This window comes from Abrus precatorius, unplaced genomic scaffold (genome assembly GCF_003935025.1).
Source record: "Abrus precatorius isolate BTA unplaced genomic scaffold, Abrus_2018 Scaffold8, whole genome shotgun sequence".
In the NCBI taxonomy this organism is placed as follows: Eukaryota; Viridiplantae; Streptophyta; class Magnoliopsida; order Fabales; family Fabaceae; genus Abrus; species Abrus precatorius.
The window spans coordinates 25,676,585-25,695,097 of record NW_020874428.1 but is presented as its reverse complement, the minus strand read 5'-3'; the positions used below and the strand labels follow the sequence as shown (position 1 = coordinate 25,695,097).

Genomic DNA, 18,513 nt, shown 5'->3' with positions numbered 1-18,513 from the left:
AGTATTTGAATTTAATTATCATCCGAAACATGACTAATGCAAATAGTACTTAAATAAGTAGTGAATAAAGACTAAAACAATTTGTGAAAAAACAGAAATTTTGAGAGAAATTAGTGAATGGACCTTGTATTATTGTTGACTGAATGAATGGATGAGACTGTACCAAATCCAAATTTAACTGAAAGAACTTTTCATTTATTCATATTATATAAGTATTAAACCATATTTGAAAATAAAAAAGGAAAGGATGGAGACGTAAGAAAATTAAAAAGGTATTTGTTAAGCATCGCAGCAATACCTTAATTTAGAGTTTTTGTATTGAGGAAATTCAAAATCCACAAGTAATGTTTAAAATTAATCCTACATTTATACGAAAGAGGTGTTTTGGGCAACTTGATCTTTGAATTTTCTAAGGACGTATTTAATTTGGATTAACTGAAACAAATAAATTAAGAGCAAAGTTCAAGTTGGTACAAAAATAACTCTAAAATATGTTAAAATGTATTTTATTTTACTTCATTTCATCTAATTTTTTTCTTTTTCTTCAAATTAAGAATATAACATTCAAACCAATATCTTTTTCATTTCATGGTAAAAAACAAAAAATCAAAATAACAAAATTTTAATTATATGATTTTCTATTTGGTTTTGTTTACTGGCTTTCCTTTTTTTTTCACTTACCATTTAATAGGGAATATTGTTTCAAGATAATTCTCGGCCTCTCGCTCTAGCAAAGACACTTTTCTAGTTTATATACCTAATTTCATATAATTGATGACTGAATTTTTTATTATTATTTGAAATGTTTTAAGATCAACTTATATATATATATATATATATATATATATATATATATTTGAAATGTTTTAATATAAATATTATTTTCCATCACATTTTTAAACCAACTTTTACGGTCTTCTATTATATATACCTCATCCCAAGACATAAATTTAAAATGGTTTTCGATTTTTCTACAAGCAAAAAAATAAAAATAAAAATAAAAAACGTTTTGGAATTAACCTGCCATTTGACTTTATGTGTAGCTGCAGAAAAGTAGCAAATGGACACGTGATATGCATAAGCTTTGGTCATAAACCGACGACGTGGGTTCGATTAATATCAGCCTATGACGAAGGGAACTTGTGGCTTTGAGAGAACAAACTTTGTCTATGGAACCAATCTTAGTTGGAAAGAACCAAACGAACACCTACTGATTTTGAAATATTACCCATTCTTCAATTATGAATATTAAATGAATTAGTTGGGCTAATAGAAATCAATTCATTTTTATAGCTCAAATCACCGATTAGATAGAGTCAACGGATTCAAGCATAGATGCCCAGAAGATGATTTCGATTCATATATATTTTTGGATGACGCTAGCACAATTATAGAGCAATATGATGGTTAATTTTATCCTAAAAGATGAACTGAATGGAGCTAACTTAGTGGTTGGATAGTGATTAGATTTCTAAATCAACGTGAATGTTTCACGTTACTTGAGTTTTAAGTAGTGAAGATAAAGTAGAGATTTTAGGTTTGATTCTTTGAAGCCACTCTTCCGATGATAAATGTGGAACCTTTAATTTTTACGCTTATAGGGGTGAAAACTTTTAAACTTACAGAAAATCCGGTCCAAGGTTATTTTTCTTTACATTTTTTTATCCGAGAACAAAATTATGCGTAATTGATAAAAATTGTGAGTTAAATTTACTAACGTTTATAGGACTTTTTTTTAATAAAAATGTGCTAAAAGTTTTACCAGAAAGAAAATTTTCCAACGCCTTTTTTAATCGTGAAGCTGTGATGATCATTAGTCTTTCATGGAATAAATACATGGGCCTCCACGCTGGACCGTATAATTAAAGTTTGTCTCTGAAGAATTTTCATACGCATGCAATTAATTTAATCATAAATAAGATGCATTAATTAACGTCTTTTAGTTCTTTAGACCAAAAAAATGTCTGCATATATATAGTGCATACGTAAATTAATCTTTACCACAAAAAGAGTAAACCCTAAATCCTCTCCCTATACTATATTAATTGGAGGAAAAAGGTGAGCAACTTTAGGTTTGAATATAACAGTACTTGGCACACAAGGTCAAGGGTTAAGCTTGTGATGTTCGTGTATGAGTTGTTTTTGCAAGCTATAAGAGTGTATCTTAAAAGAGCCCACACATCACGAGAGAAGAGAAAGTGAAATTTTCAAAGCCGGCATCGCTGACCAGACCACCGACCCCATCAAACTTTATGCCAAAACAATAATAATTAAATAATTTTAAATAAAATTAACAACATTTTATCTAAAAAGTCAATTTCTTTCTCCATCATATTATATATAACCCACCAATCTCTTCTTCTTTCTCTATATCCAACGCCTTTTGAAATGGGAAATGCAGTGAGGACTCCATGCTTTCAACACATGACCAACTCATCAACATCATCATCATCAGCGAAACTCATCTTTTGGGAAGGCACAGCAAGATCCCTTAAAGGGAAACACATAGCTGGTGAGATCATGTTTGAGTTCCCTGACAAGATTGTGTGCCATGCAGACTCTTTCTTCATTGGACACCCAATACCAGCTTTATCCATAGATGATGAACTCATGCCTGGTCAAACCTACTTTGTTCTTCCCATTGATCGCTTTGCATGTGACACTCTCTCGTTGTCTTCCATTGCTGCCTTTGGATCTTGCCCTAACAAGTCCCCTATTAAGTTTGGGGCATGCCCCTTTCAGTACTTGAAGGGTTCTAATGGAAGGGTCCTTATAAAGGTCATGCCAGAGTTCATCACTACGCTTATGAGTGGAGATAAAGAGAATAATGGAGCCCCTGGTAGCCCCAGCAACAGTTTCCTCTGTAGTACTCCTGAGTTGCAAAAGCATTATGAACAACTTGTCAAGTCTAAGGACCAGGTGTGGTCTCCTAAGCTTGAAACCATTTCGGAATACAAGATTAGGTTTTCACCATGCAGATTCATAGGCTTAGAATGGAAAGAAAAAGAAAAGTCACGGGAAATTTTCACTGGATAGTTCATATATATATATATATATGAAACCTTAATTAGTTAGAAGTAGTCCACATAAAATTAATTTGTACACTGTTATATATAATTTTGTATACATTTCTAGATTTATTTCTGGCCTTCCCGGATAATTAGCTTCGAGTTTTAATTTAATTAATTCCTTCTTGTTAATAATTTTGTGGAAATGATATGATGGAAATTAATTTGTTTCAACTTTCAAGGCCGGCTATTAAATACTTCTTAGTAGATGTACAAAACGAAGCTTGAATCTGCAATTGTTCCCCAATTTTGAGTCATGATTAATTATTTTACAGATTGGTGTGTACTATATATTCATTGTATTATATGTTTAGTAAGTGTCAGGAATTTTGCTTCAGATTGGTTTTAAGAAAATTAGAATCGTGATATTTACATAGAAATACATTCAAAGATCACAGACCCATCTATTTCTTTATTTCTTTCGATCTCTCCCACGATGCCTATAATAAGGTACGAGAAACAAGATATTAAAATTTTATTAAATATAGGTATTGTTTGTACATGAGTTTTGATGGAAACATGATACATAGAGAGCTAAAACAGAAGTTTATTGACAAATTTCCATGCCGCACTTTGGTGTAGAACATCACTTTCGCTAAGAATCGAAGCCTTAAGGAAACATTATTAACTGCTTAGGATCCCTATGCCCTGAGGCCCAGGGAGTTTGAGAAAAAGATCTGCATCTTATCATGTAAATATTACCTAGTCAACAGACTTTGGCTTCCCTTTATCCTAGGAATTGCTTCAAAACCTCAATGGTAGAATTGGATTGATAAAAAGAGATGAAATAGAACATAAATGTATAGAAATGACATCAGTTATTGTTGTTTAGATTGTCATTAGTCATTAATTTTTTTGCCACTCCATTCACTTCCCAAACAATAGGATGAAAATTTTATTTCATTCCTCTTTAGCTAATTTTATTTGCTTTCATTTTATTCTATCCATTTTAGGTATCTAAATTTCATTAGCTCTATTGAAAAACTCAAAAGAGAACCTGTCCAGAACTGGTAACTAACCATTGAATAACCACTGTAAGGCAAGAAACTGGCACCTCTCGTGAGTCATAGCAACAAGAACAAAGCATGAAGGTGCCTAATGTGAGAAGTTATGGTTAAAGTAACAAGCACTCAACCAAAAAAGAAAATATTTTTTGCCAATATTTATGGTGTTGTTTTGGAGTTAGTTTCTGAAAAAAAAAAAAGAAGGAAGAAAAAATTTTATATGGTGATTATTTTTATTTAAGAGTTTTTAGAGGAGAAAGAAAAAATTTACAAACTCTCCAAAATCTTTATAATTTCATGTTTCTAAATTCTTCTAATTTAAATTTTTTTATTAATTATTATTTCTCCTTATTTTTCTTATCCTTTATTATCATTCAAGTTTTTTTTTTTTCTTTTTATCTAAACTCTCAAACAAAACAAAACATAACATTTCGTTAGCCATCCTTAATACAGCGGGTCCACCGCAGGAGGAAAATAAGTTTTAAAAAAATATGCATTTCTCTTACGTCTCATTTTCACTCTTTTTTTATATATATTTCTTCCTTTTCTCTTGTCTTCCTATTTCTCTTTTCCTTACCCTCAAACACTCATGTAAAGTTTGTCCTCAAAATACCATCACCCTCTTAGATTAGGGATTAGGAACAGCATTTGCTACCCATTGAATTTCCTTTAATTTAACCATTATCACATGCTACCAGAAGCTTGATCCTCACACCCCTTAATTATCGTGATCATAGGGGCCTTCCATATGGTCATAGGGGCCTTCCAAGCTTCACCCATATAATTTGATCCTTGTATCATAAGGAATGTATTCATTTGCCATTCTGTCATCATTCATGGAAGGCCCCTATGACCAAAATTGGTTAAAGTTATATTACTCATATAACTTTCTTTTGTAATATTTTCTATAATATTAATTATTTTATCTTTCTTCACAGTATCGATTATTTTTACAGTATATTTTTCTTTCTTCTCTTCCTATCTTTTTTCTTTGTTGTATAAAGAAAAAACTGTACAAATTTAATATGTAAATATAATTTCTCATTGATTACTAGATATAGTAATTATATTAATAACAAATGTGTGGAGTTTGTGTTGTCATGACTTGCTTTTTTTTATTTCCCTTGAAAAATGAATGATTGATTAAGATTAAAGTTCTGCAATTTCCACAGTACTTAAGATCAAAAGACTCATTTCTAAAAGTTGTTCCCTAATTCTTCCATGATGACCAAATAAAAATATGCCATAAGATAATTCAAACATGTGTTCTCCTCTTTCCTTTAACTATCCCACAAAACTGCAGCAAGTGATCATGCATGCAATTTTTGAAAGAAATGCGGTGTAAATACCTGCCATGAAAGAATATTTAAACCTGGACAAGATAGCTAGGGAAGAAATAAATGTAGTGTCTCTTAATAGATGGAGCAAAATGCACACAAATTGTCCTACTAATTCGAGAGCTCGTTTCTCTTAAGAATGTTAACTTTTAAAGGTAGTCTAGCAAGGAGATTTTACCAATAAAAAATCATCACTTTGGATGGAGTTGAGCATTTATATAAACTCTTGAAAATGATTTGTTCTGAAATAGAAACAGTTTTGATATTGGAATTGGACAATTATTATATGCCGTAGCAAAATAAGAGGAGTAACCTTGTATTAACTATTATCAATATACCACCTTTACTTGTCTTTTCCTTTTACGAAGTTAACTCATTTTGTAGATTTTCTTCCCACAGAAAATAAGAAAAAAAAAAACCTCATTCCCCATTCAGCTTGATCAAAAACCCCAATATCTAAAACCAAAAAATAAAATAAAATTTGTTGACAAAAACTAAGTAAAGCCTAACGAGGACATAGCACTTTTAATTTGCCCCAACCCATATGTCATTCAAGAAATCAATAGAGCTTTAAAAAGTAGGGAAGAAAACAAATTAGTATTGTAATTTTGTAATATATACAATTTATTGTGTACAAATTTTAAAATAAAGTTGCCATGTTTTAATGTAAAGTTTTCAGTAAAGGAATTGAGAAGAGGTATAAAATGACCTGAATTATAAACAAGAGAAGCTAATGCCCATCTACGTCTTCATTGAAGACTTTGGTGGGGGGGGGGGTGTCCAGGCATTGTTTTGGTCAATGGTCGAAGCATTGATTGAAGTTTTTTTTTTTTTTCCATAATTAACAATAATCTCTGATCGGGAACTTGGGTTATAACATACAACTGCGTGGCCCAATTTGACACCTGTTAACCACAATAACCCAATTATCAAAGTCCGGGGAATCGGTTCCAAAAAAAGAGTGTGCAATAGATTTGGATCATTGACCACAGTGCAATAGTGAATTATATATGTGTTACTTTATTGGGGAAAATAAAGACATAGGATTGACTTGGAGCAATCATCGTTAATGAAAAATGTGTTATGTCCACTGAGGTAATAGGTAAGCTATGCTGAAATAGGTCCAAAACTACTGAACTGAAGTACCAATCTTGCACTATTAATTCGACCATCATGAGGTGGCAAAACAACCATAAAATACTGGCCTCTCTTTTATAAACAAATTATATGGAAAAAAAGTGCACCACTAAAAAATTACTTATTTGTCTCATTTAATTTTTAAATAATATTTTTTAAATATTCATTTAAAAAATAAAATATTTTATTATTATTAACTACTTATTCTTAACTTAAAAATTGAAATTAACAAAACTAAAAAAAAATGAAGAAGCAAGAATTAGTAAGATTATATCCTTTAAGAAAAAATTTGAATTTAAATTTTGTGAATACAAAATTAATCTTATCATATTGTGTTCTTTGACTCAAATAAGACTATTTGAATGAAAAATGATACCGTTAATTATTTTTTTTTTAAAAAAAGTCAACTATTATCTCAATTGTATATATATATATATATATAAATGATCATGTGATTGGCTGGGGGAAGAAGGATAGGGTTGTGGAGACTTTAGCAATGATAGTGAGGTTACAAAGAAGACACAGTGGGTGACTAGGTGTGTAGGGGACTGTACTGAGTCTACAGACCCAAACAAACAAGCCCAGCCTTTTGTTCTGTGATATTTATGCAAGGGACCACTCTATAAACTACTTTATATGCAATACAAAGGTAGGTGATTAGTGCATGTTGCATGCATTAATCTTCTTATCAGGCCTCAGTCCCTTGAAGCATGGTGGCTTTCATTCTTTAACACGGTCCCAACTTCAGCCCAACCACATGCCCTGCCTTCACAGCTAAACAACTTTATCTCATTTATGTTGTTGTTGCCAAAGTGAATGGATAGATTTTGGTGTGGCGTGGGGGAGGAGAGGGCCTTTTTCATGATAATATTTTTTAAAAAATTTTAATTTTTGACATGCATTTTTAAAACATAGGTTAATGAATTAAAAAAACTATCATATGATTACAAATCCTAATACGTTGAAATACACAAATTTTTTATGACTTCTTTAAGTAATCAGTGAAAAGTAATAAATGTTTTTTTCTTGTTTCATTCATTTTCATTTGTCATTTATTATTATAACATATAAATTAAAATAAATCTAATTTTAGTTGCTCATACAAATAAAAAAGGTTGCTCATATAATAATCTATAGTTGGGTGACAATTTAAAATTTATTTGCAATGTTAGAGTGTTTTAATTTATAAAATAAATAAACAATGTTCTAATTTTCATAAAAGTTGCTATCTGAGTTTTTAATCTTTCCTTTTAAAATTATTACCTTTCTAAAATAGTAACTAAGTTAGTAGCTATGCAATCGTATTTTATTTTATAAGAATATATATAATTTAATAATTATAGAGTAAAATTTTATACTTTTTGTAAATAATTATATATAGAAAATAAAATTATTTTAAATAAAAAAAATTTAAAATATTTTGAATTGGTTGATAAATACAAATAATATGTATTAAATTAATAAATATTAAATAATTTTAAAAATAATTTATTTAAAAATAATATTTTAATCATATAGTGTAAAAAACTTAATTAAATGTCAATAATTCATATAAAAGTAAACTTTAAATTTAAAAAAATAATAAATATTGAAATAAGCGTTCATGAAAAATATAAAAAAATTATATAAGATAATAAAAAATTAGATAACAATTTTAATCTCTAAAATGTAAAACAAAATTAAGAAATATGTAAGTAAAAAAAATTAACCTAGTATTTTTTATGACCAGTTGATCAAAAGTTTTATTCTTGTTGTTCTTCTCTTAATAACAAATTTGAGTCAATGTAGCTGAGCTTGTACATTATCTGCACTTCAAACACAAGAACTTTGTTTAAGTACGTGTGTCTTTATATATTAGAAAAATTAAACTTTTAAGAAAATTGATTTGTGACATAATAAGATGTTTTAAATTGGTTACAAATATGGTTGAACATTTTATATAATATTTGAAAAGAATTATATTTTTAAATAGATTTTTAAGGTAATTTTTAATGAATTAATTATAATATGATATTGAAATATTTTTAGCCTTAGTGTTAAGACATTAACACCTATAAATTTTCAATCTTGTAAACTTTACTGTGCAAATATTCGATTAGTATCAGATATAAGAGATTATAAGAAATGTGTATTAAAATATATTACATTATATTAATATGTTACAAACTTGTTACATAAAAGGATCTTACTGGTTAATTTAATTTCTAAGTTTAACTGCATGTCTTCAATGCAATAATTATATTATGTCAAAGTATCACTAATGTTCCTCTAAATCTGATGATACAATTTAAATGTTTATAAAAGTTGTTAACTTTACTTTTGAAAAGTAAGTTTAAGCATTTAAATAAAAAAATTATAATAAGTTTAAACATATAATAATAATAGTTTTATTAAAATAAAAGATATTTATTATATATTTATAATTTTAGTACAGTAAATATTTTTAATTAAAATATTATTTTAAATATATTAAAATTTAATCTTAAAAATTAACAAAACTTAAAATTTTATTATTATTTATTCTTTAAATTAGGTGTTAAAGGCTAATGTTAGGAAATCTTTTATTTAAGAAGTTAACTATTATTACTAGAGGAAGAAGGGTGAGAATTTTAAGAAAAATGCAATGGTAGAAAAACACTCTCAATCGGATGCATTTTGTAATTTGTATAGACATAAATAGAAAAAAAAATATTATTTGCAGTTTGGAGAAGAACTAGCCTATAATTAGTTTATTTTATATTTTTATTTAAATAAATGTAAAAGTATAATTACTTACAGAAACATGAGGAATGGAAAAGAAAAAACACGTGTTGAATTGACAAAGGTTAGTCTCTTGAAGAAGAAAAAGAAGACGCAACCCCTGGGGTGTTAGACAAGAGAACAAGGAAGTGGGACCCACAGATTATAAAAGCGCGTGGTGGTGGAGAAGAAATGGGAAACACGACACCAACATTGAACAAGAAGTACCCAGACCAGACCACATTTAGATTGTGTAGTGGTCACCTCCTTTGCAGGGCTCGAGGCATTTGCGTTACCTCGTCATTTGCGCCTCTAATGCCATTCCCACGCCCATTTCTCACTATCAATTAACAAAACACTTCTACTTCCATACATTGCTGCTTAATTCCCATGCTTGTCTATTAAATTTTTGTTTCATCAATTAATTTAATTGCTAAATTATTATGTTTGTGTATTAAATTTTATATAATTTCAATATTTATAAATGTATTATCTAAAATTTGATATTTATTTTATATTTTATAATACTTACTGGTAGAGAGTTGTTGGATCTGTCTTCAGTCTCTCATCTGTCTCAACTTTTTCCTTCAGTTTACTTTTCTCTCTCTTTTTTATCATTTTTTTTTTATTAATACATTTAAACTTGTTCAATGCTCATCACGTGATCTTTTTACTTTAAATTATTTTTAAATTTATAACAGTTTAATGTGTGTTTTAAAAAATAAATAATTACTTATATGTTTTTAATATTTTAAATTTTCTAATTAAAATATATTGTATAAAAATGTTTATTAGATACTTTTTAAGGGAGAGTTAAAAATTAAATAATTTTACTAATAAGCATGCAAAAATATATTTAAAAATACATTTTACGTTTCCAAATGATAAATGATATCGACATTATAATATTTATATTTATTTATTTATACTAATATATATATATAAATAAAAGTTTTAATTAAATGATAATATTATCACTTTGTGTGTGTATTGTATTATAATTTATTATTTTATAATAATATTTATATTTGTTAGTTTATAAAAAGATGTTAGGAGTTATTGTATTTCAATTAGTAAATGTGTTGTGTCAACCTTAATTCTTAAAGCTGAATTAAACATCTTAAAATAGCAAATTTTAATTGAAAATATATTTACTATATTAAAGTTATTAACTATGAGTATAACAATCAGAAGTGTCATTTATGCAGGTATAAAAACAAATATAAAAAGATTTACAAATTACTAATATAAATATAAATATTATAATACCTTATTTATTGTATTTTTAATCGACAACTTGCAAGCAAAAATACAGATGGCTGAATAATCTAGTTTTGTCGATATCAATATTTATGAAAAATAATTTTAACTTCTCAACCATGGTAGGATGTTTATTCAAAAGGTATTTAAAATCACTTTAAAATTTTTAAAAATAGATTGTTTACAAGACCAGTGTGTTTGAAGTATGATCCAACATCTTATTGTGAAATCAAACAAGTTCAACTCTTAAGATATCCCTCAGTCCCTTCTTCCCAATTCCTTGTTCATATATATATATATATATATATATATATATATAAACTAAACATTGTATTTTTATTTAGAATCATTCAAAACAAAACATCCCTAATGTTTATAAAATGCTTTTTTTTTTTTTTTCAGAAATCGATTGAGTATAGATATTAGAGAACACACAATCAGTGAAAACATGAATTTAATTAGTGATACATATCTTTAAAGAATTATATAAGTTCACTAAGTAAAAATGAATGAAAATTCACAACACTATGCTCATTTATTTGGTTTTCCTTGTTGAGTTATTCTCTAAATGATGCGACATCAAACTGAAGGTCAAGGTACCCTCGATCAGGCCTGCAACTAACTGGGCCCCAATTATTGATCGAGTCCATGGGCCGAGCCCGTTGGCCCATGCATTTCCCAATAATATTATTGTATACCATAACAAACTAATAAGTCAAAATTTCTGTTCCAAATTTTTTTCATTATTATGTCTATGCATATCCATCTCATCAATTCTTAGTGCATGCCTTATTACGAGGTCTTTATTTTAATGCTTTTATTAACGTTAGCTTTTGACATTTATTTTAGACGATAAAAAATAATAAATTATTAAAGATACTTAACATATATTTATGTTTTTAATTTAATACTTTTTATTAAATTATTTCATTTTTAATATTTAAAATAATGCTAACACAATTCTTATTTTAATGTACAACCTTTTAAGGATTTGTTTGTTTTAAAGCTACAAAATATATTTTCATGTTTTTAATGGAAAACACACATTCCAATAACATGTATAATTTAATTTAGTTAAAACTAAATTAAATGAGCATTTAATAATTTCAGTGCTAAGCTTTGTCATTTGTTTGTAAAACCATTCAGAATATTTTTTATGATAGAGAATCTATGCATTTAATAAAGGATCGCTAGCGTCTTGCTTTCTCTTTTTCACTTTTATAAAACTAGAGCAGTTATTTTCTTAAAGTAATTATCAGTGGAACTAGGAATTATCAATAGTTTAGTTCATTTAATTTAAAAAATAGTTGATTTCAATTTATCTAGCTTTTTCAAATATTTTATAACAATTTATTATTTAATATAATATATATTATTTTAAAAATATATTAACTATTACTGATTTCCCACAATATAACTCTTATATTGACCATTCAAGTCTATGCATTAGGTTGAATTTTTAAAATATTTTTGATGAACAATAATTGATACGGTGTCTTAGCAGCTGCAAGTTGCATAAAAGTTGATATTTTTCTTTGATATTTGGCATCCATGATGTACTCACTTTTCTAAAACTTCACATGCATCAGAGTCATACAATGTTGATTGCTTTCTTTGAGAATCTTTTTGAGCTTATAACCGTGTCCAAATGATGTTTTGTTTTGGAACATATGAACAACGGTCTCCGTGTTCAAATATTATTTTTAGCCTATTCTCATGCAATTTTATTACTAATTAAAATTTATCCATTTTTAAAATATCCTAAATATGATAATTTTATTTGAATATAAAAATTGTATAATAATAATAGGGAAGAAGAGAGAAAAAAACAAAGAGAAAAAGAGGACGGCGATGGAAAGTTAGGGCACGGAGCTCAAGAAGATTAGCATTAGCAGCAATGAATGAATAATGAAAAATGAAAAATGAAAAAATAAAAAAATTGTTACGAAGGAATGAATGATCAAACAAAACAATTAAACCTAAATTTACGGAAGAGGCGTGTTGTCTCACCACTGGCCTGCAGTTTCTGCACTGTGGGCCCTCCCTCTCCCCCTTCTAACAAGTTTATATTATTCATTATTCTACAACATTTTTATTTAACTTTAATTTATGGAAATTAACTTCAACTCATCTACACTATTATGTTATCAATATTAAATAAGATGAAAGTAGTGTCAAGTATATTATATTAAGGTTCGTTATGTATTTGCTTTTCATTTGTTTTTAAAATAGATAAAAAATATAAAATTTAAGAAATATAGAACAATTAAGAATTTAAATAAGAAAAGGGAAGTTAATAATAAAAACAAATGAAGCAACAACTTCAAAGCATAATAAAATAAGAATGGTTTATAGTTATAGTAAAAGAGCATTTGTATGAATGGAAACAAATGTATAACATTTTTCAGAATTAACAATAGTCATGTGAGAATAAATTAATTTAAAATATCTTATAATCTTTACAAATAATATAGCCAAAGCTAATACACTATTTCCAATTCATCATAAATTCGTTTTTTTTTTTTTTTTCTGGTTCCTTCTTTTCATTATTTTACAAGAACGAAAACCAAATATGAAGAAGATACTTATCAATTTCAAGTTTGTCGTGACCTTCTATTTTAAAATAGGACATAAAATATATATTTGCTATATACATAAAATATCGCATCCAGTTGTCGTTGTATTTATATTAAATTTGGGTACAAATTAATGCACGACGGAAACGTGGATTAAAGGATGTGAAATTACAAATGGACAAGAAAGTTGAGGGCATGCACGCCAGGGAATTAAACAGACGAAAACACTTCAATATGGGATGGTGACAGTTCATCTATTTGGGCACCAGATTTTCTATGAAACCATCTAGGGTTGATTTGTTTCTTACTTAGATAATTAACATTTACATTTTTAATATAAAATGCACATTTTAATGTAATTCAAATAAACTTGTATCCTTATTTCATAATGTAAAATTAATTTTATTAAACTTTTAATAAACCAACACTTATTTCCAGTGCTTTTGCAGTTTCGTTGGAATGGAAAAGAAAAAGAATTGAAAGCGATTCAGAAACCTGAAAATAGTTTCTTGCTTTTAAAACCCTAGTATTATACATAGAAACAAATTAGGTAAAAGAATGAGATAGAGTACGTTCGTGTTCTTCTTAAAGAGAATGAAGTCAAGTACACAAGTAATTAATAAATTAAACTAGTTAAGAATTCAGTCAACGTTACCCACGGGCCAGGTTGAACTCCATGTTCAATAGTAAATCTTCCACGATTAGAAAACTAACTACACTGTTAAGTATAATTGTGAGAGCAAATGTTTGATAATCTTGCATCTCTTAGTTATCTACACTCTCAGATATATAAAAAGAGAGAGAGATGAAAACAATAAACATAATAGATGATATAATTAATATAATAAAAATATTAAATAAGCATTAATACTATTTAAATGTTTAAAAATTACAATTGAATTTAATTATATGACTCAAAAGACATTAAACGGAGCTGTCCTGTTCACTCAAAATCCGTTAATTCATTTTTTAAAGTGAGTTAAAAGTACTAAGCCAGTATATTTAAAGAGTAAGCTATAGAGATAACAAACTAGCTTGGTAAAGATTCAAAGAAATGCAAAGTAACTGATAGGCTAGCCTGCTTAAAAATTATTTTAAAAAAATAATGACTTAATAAAAATAATCAATAAGTAAATATCTTGTAAGTGTTTTATTTGTCGCTATTTCATAAAACGATTATTTTTGGTAAAAATAAAATAAAATGATTAATCATGGCAACAATAACAAATATAAAAATTATAGCCTCATCTCTTTAAACAAGTTAAATATGCAGACATGTCGAGCCAAGCCACTTTATCATTGCTACCTGGGGTAGCGACTTTGTGGCCACATCGTTATCTCTCAGATTTTAGCATTAAACTTTGTATGTTACTTGTTACTTCCCTTCAATAACACGTCGCCTACAGAATAGTTGTTAATTTTTGTATGATATAAACATGGATGTTGATTTGACTTTAGAATACTCTTCCAATTTGTGGATTCACACCTTCCCCATTATGTATGATCCCGGATCACATTATATACAACTCTCTCTACCTAGTTTGACTAAGGCTAGGCAGACATTGTAAATTGTTAGGTGTATGCGTAGCTCTCTCTTGCCAACAAATCAAGCTGCTACTGCAAAACCCTAAAAGGTGTGTGGACTTGTCATTTTCTCTCAACAAAGTCATAAATATTTAGATTCACTTTCTTAAATAAAAACAAAATATATAACTATAGGGAATAGAACAATTTTGACTTTCTTGCGTAAAATAATGAAAATAAAGAGTTGAATAAGCTTATTTACACTTAAAATACTCTCAACCAATTATTTGAACATTTTAATTATACATCTTTAATAACAAGTTAATCTAAATAAGGCACACTTAATTCTAAATTGAAAACGAGGTGGGCAACGATGGTTACAAAAGTCTAATAATAGTTGTTTTCCTTCTTTAAATTCAAAATTTTACAAATAAATAAATTAGCACATGGGGGTTAAAAATATTGACAGTGGCTTAGCAGCAGTGGAGTTTTGTGCACAGATAGTTTTCAGGAGGAAGAACATTCGTAGAATTGAGGCTTGTTTGCTATTCTGATTAGCAATGACAAAAGGGAAAGAAGTTTCTTTTGTTCAGATAGCATGGATTCCTATCCTATAAAGTATGCGTCATGCACATGGTGTAGACTTTAATCACAATATTTAACAATTAATTAAATAAAAAGCTATAATCTTCTCGAACCCCCCCAAATGCATGGTAGCAAAATTATAGACCGCATGTGTTCGGGGATTGATGACACAGATCATATCAATTAACCTAATATTTATGTAGCTGGATTCCTTGTGGTGTATCATCCAAGTAGATGATGACATGTTGGTTAGGTGGAGACAGCCAACGCTATAAAGGGAAGAAGAAGGAAAAATATCCACGCGACTTAATACGGAGAGCCTAATTAAATTAATGCTTAATTTAAAGAGTACCAAACACAAATGGGCAAAAGCAGTGTCCAACTCAAGTCTAGTACCTAAGCACAATTGTATCAATGCAGAGATTCACCATAGATAACAATATCTTGAAAAACAAAAGAATGCAAGAATATGAGAAAAAATTAACAACACACTCTTTAAACATATTCTTTTAACACATTAATTTATTGTGATAGAATGATTTTTTAAAACTTCAAAATAATTTTTTAAAATAATTAATTTACAAAATATATTTTAACTTTTAAAATATACAAAAATATGTTTGAAAAAGATATTGCTAATATTTCTTTTGTCAATAATATTAGTTTTAGTCGTTGACTGAGGTTTGTTAGGTTTTTGTTTTGAATATATTTAGTTTTACCTATTCAAATCAGGGTTGAAAAATTACAAAGCAAAGGATATATATATATATATATATTCCAGGGAAATTATCAAAATTTGAATACTGTACATAAAATGAGAAGTAACTCTTTCCATCATAGAATACCATCGCAATTTAGATTCTACGTGCATGGTCCCAGCTGGGCTTCATTTGTTTATTTGCACACATAATTTTAGCCATTTATCCGTAGCTCTGAAGTAGGTATGATATGGAGGAGGACATGCTTGCCTCATAGGCTTAAAATTTTTTAAAAAAATGAAACTAATTTTATTTCACTTTGCACTGAACTGAGGTGTGTATATATATAGTGTCCGCAGATATTGCTAATATAAACTTTGAAATATTATATTAACAAATATTGTGTTATATTAATATTTTCTTTTTGTTAAAAAACTTATATTAGCAATAATGATTTTTGGTAGTATATATTGTGCGCCCGGTTAATTATGTTATCCGAGCAAATTATTGTCGGTGTCTCTTTTTCCTGTTAGATTTCAAATAGTCCTGATCATAAATTTATAAGAATTATAATATATTGTTTGTTTCATATTATTTTTATTTGATTTTATACTTCTAGTTTATTTTAATTATAAAAAGATACACAGAAATTAAATAAAATTTCCATTTCTGAATCATATTAACCAGCAACAATTAACAACAGTTTGCAGTATATATAGAGAAAATCATTCCGGCGTACATTACAGTATTGAGAGGAAAAAACTCGTAATTGGAGAGGTGCACTATAAAAAAAGAATACATGTATTCATGAGTTTTACAATTTCTATAAAAATCACAGATATATGTATTTTTCTCTCTTACCGGACCCTCCTGTGACCAGAGAGAATCAACCCTGTGGTGAGGAGGTGGATTGCCACTTGCATTGGCTACAATGATGTACATTTTGGCAGGTTGTCTTGTATAGGTAAAGGAAATCAAAGAAAGGAAGGAATTTATGTTTGAGCACTGAGCCTACAGTGTGAGATTTGTCTGAACTCCTCAGACAACAATATCTCCAACAAAATTCATTTAGAATGTTTGGACAAAACCCAGGTCTGCAATTTTGTTGGAATAACCAATATACCCACAGAAGCATAAAAATATAGATTTATTGAAGAGTTTTAATCATATTTATAACTTCAGAATTTAGGGTGAGATCGATCGAAATATGCTCTGCATAAAAGAAATAACGTGCATGCAGAAACAGGAAAACATTTATGCTTATGGTAGTTAGTAGTTGTATATCCTTATAGTAAAATAACTAAGTACAAATAATTGAACTAACATCTTCTTGTGTTGATAAATAATATGATATAATTATATCAGAAAAAATACCTTTTTATTAAATAAGGACACCTTTTAATTAAACTTAATAAAAAATATTTTTTGACAATTATATTATATTACTCGATTATAATTAATTACCACTCGGTTTACAATTTACATTGCTGGTAGTGAAAATCACCCCCACCCCTCTATATATAGTTGTCTGAAATATCATCTTTATGATAAAATGGTTGTCCATGTAATTTACTGCAATACAATTCTGAACTCAATGTATAATTAGTTGCCTTTATTTTTATGGTCTATATAACTCTCTTTTTTTATATATAATAAATTGAGCTGTGTACGTAATATTGACTCAGCTCAGCTTGTCCATGTATACAATCCTGAAACTCACGAGTGAGGAGCATCTTATGTCAATCATGCCCTGCAAGAAAGGGTAATCACAGAAATTTTGAATTTTACAATAAATAAAAAATCCTTATAGTCCCTGCTTGACGTGTTAAGAATTATAAAATCTTTGAAAGTGTCGATGGGCGTTAACTAAAAAGAGAAAAATTAAGATTTTAATAAAAGGGTAAAAAGCTATAATCATAGAATTGAGTTAACTTGGTCACATATTTTGGATGGTGGATAGCGAAGAATGTATGAGAAATGCGTGTAGGTTGGTTCCTGGATTTGAGTGGATTGGTGCTTTATTCTACATTTGCTTCTTTCATTCATTCATAATTTGTGGCACACTGTTTATGGGTCAACGGTTCGTATTGGATTGGACGGTGATGCGACTTTTGTTGACATATTTGGACTTTACTTTTGATGTGACTCAGACTCACCCCCACAACGGGGCTTCACTAGCTAGCTGTCTTCCCTTTATGCTTGTCCCCACTTGTTCTACCCTCTTATGCTTTCCTTTTAATTAACCATTACCCCAACATTAATTCTCCTAACCCCTTGTTTAATCTCTTCCACTTTCAACTCTCTCGTGTTGTTATTGTTAATAATCTACTATGTCTGATCACAGTATATTGACACCCTTTTTCAATTTAAGCCAAAATTTCCCATTTTACATTTTATTTAATGTAGCTTTACTTCTTGTTTTCCATTCACATAGCCCAATGATAAACCATTACTCCAAGACCGTGTTTTGTGATTAGATGGTTTTGTATTAATTCATTTTATTGCCCGTCTTTAAGATTCTTAATGAATTCAAATTCTAACATAACTTTTAAAAACCACAATTCCAACTTATGATTTTACTTTTG

General features: G+C 28.4%; 1 protein-coding gene across 1 annotated transcript; it reads left to right on the top strand.

Annotated features, from left to right (window-relative positions):
* Positions 1 to 2,375: 2,375 nt before the first annotated feature.
* On the top strand, positions 2,376 to 3,240 carry LOC113848485. The gene has a single exon (XM_027478026.1). The coding sequence runs from the start codon at positions 2,389 to 2,391 to the stop codon at positions 3,034 to 3,036; it is 648 nt and encodes a 215-aa protein (XP_027333827.1). The 5' UTR covers positions 2,376 to 2,388; the 3' UTR covers positions 3,037 to 3,240.
* The last annotated feature ends 15,273 nt before the right edge of the window (positions 3,241 to 18,513 follow it).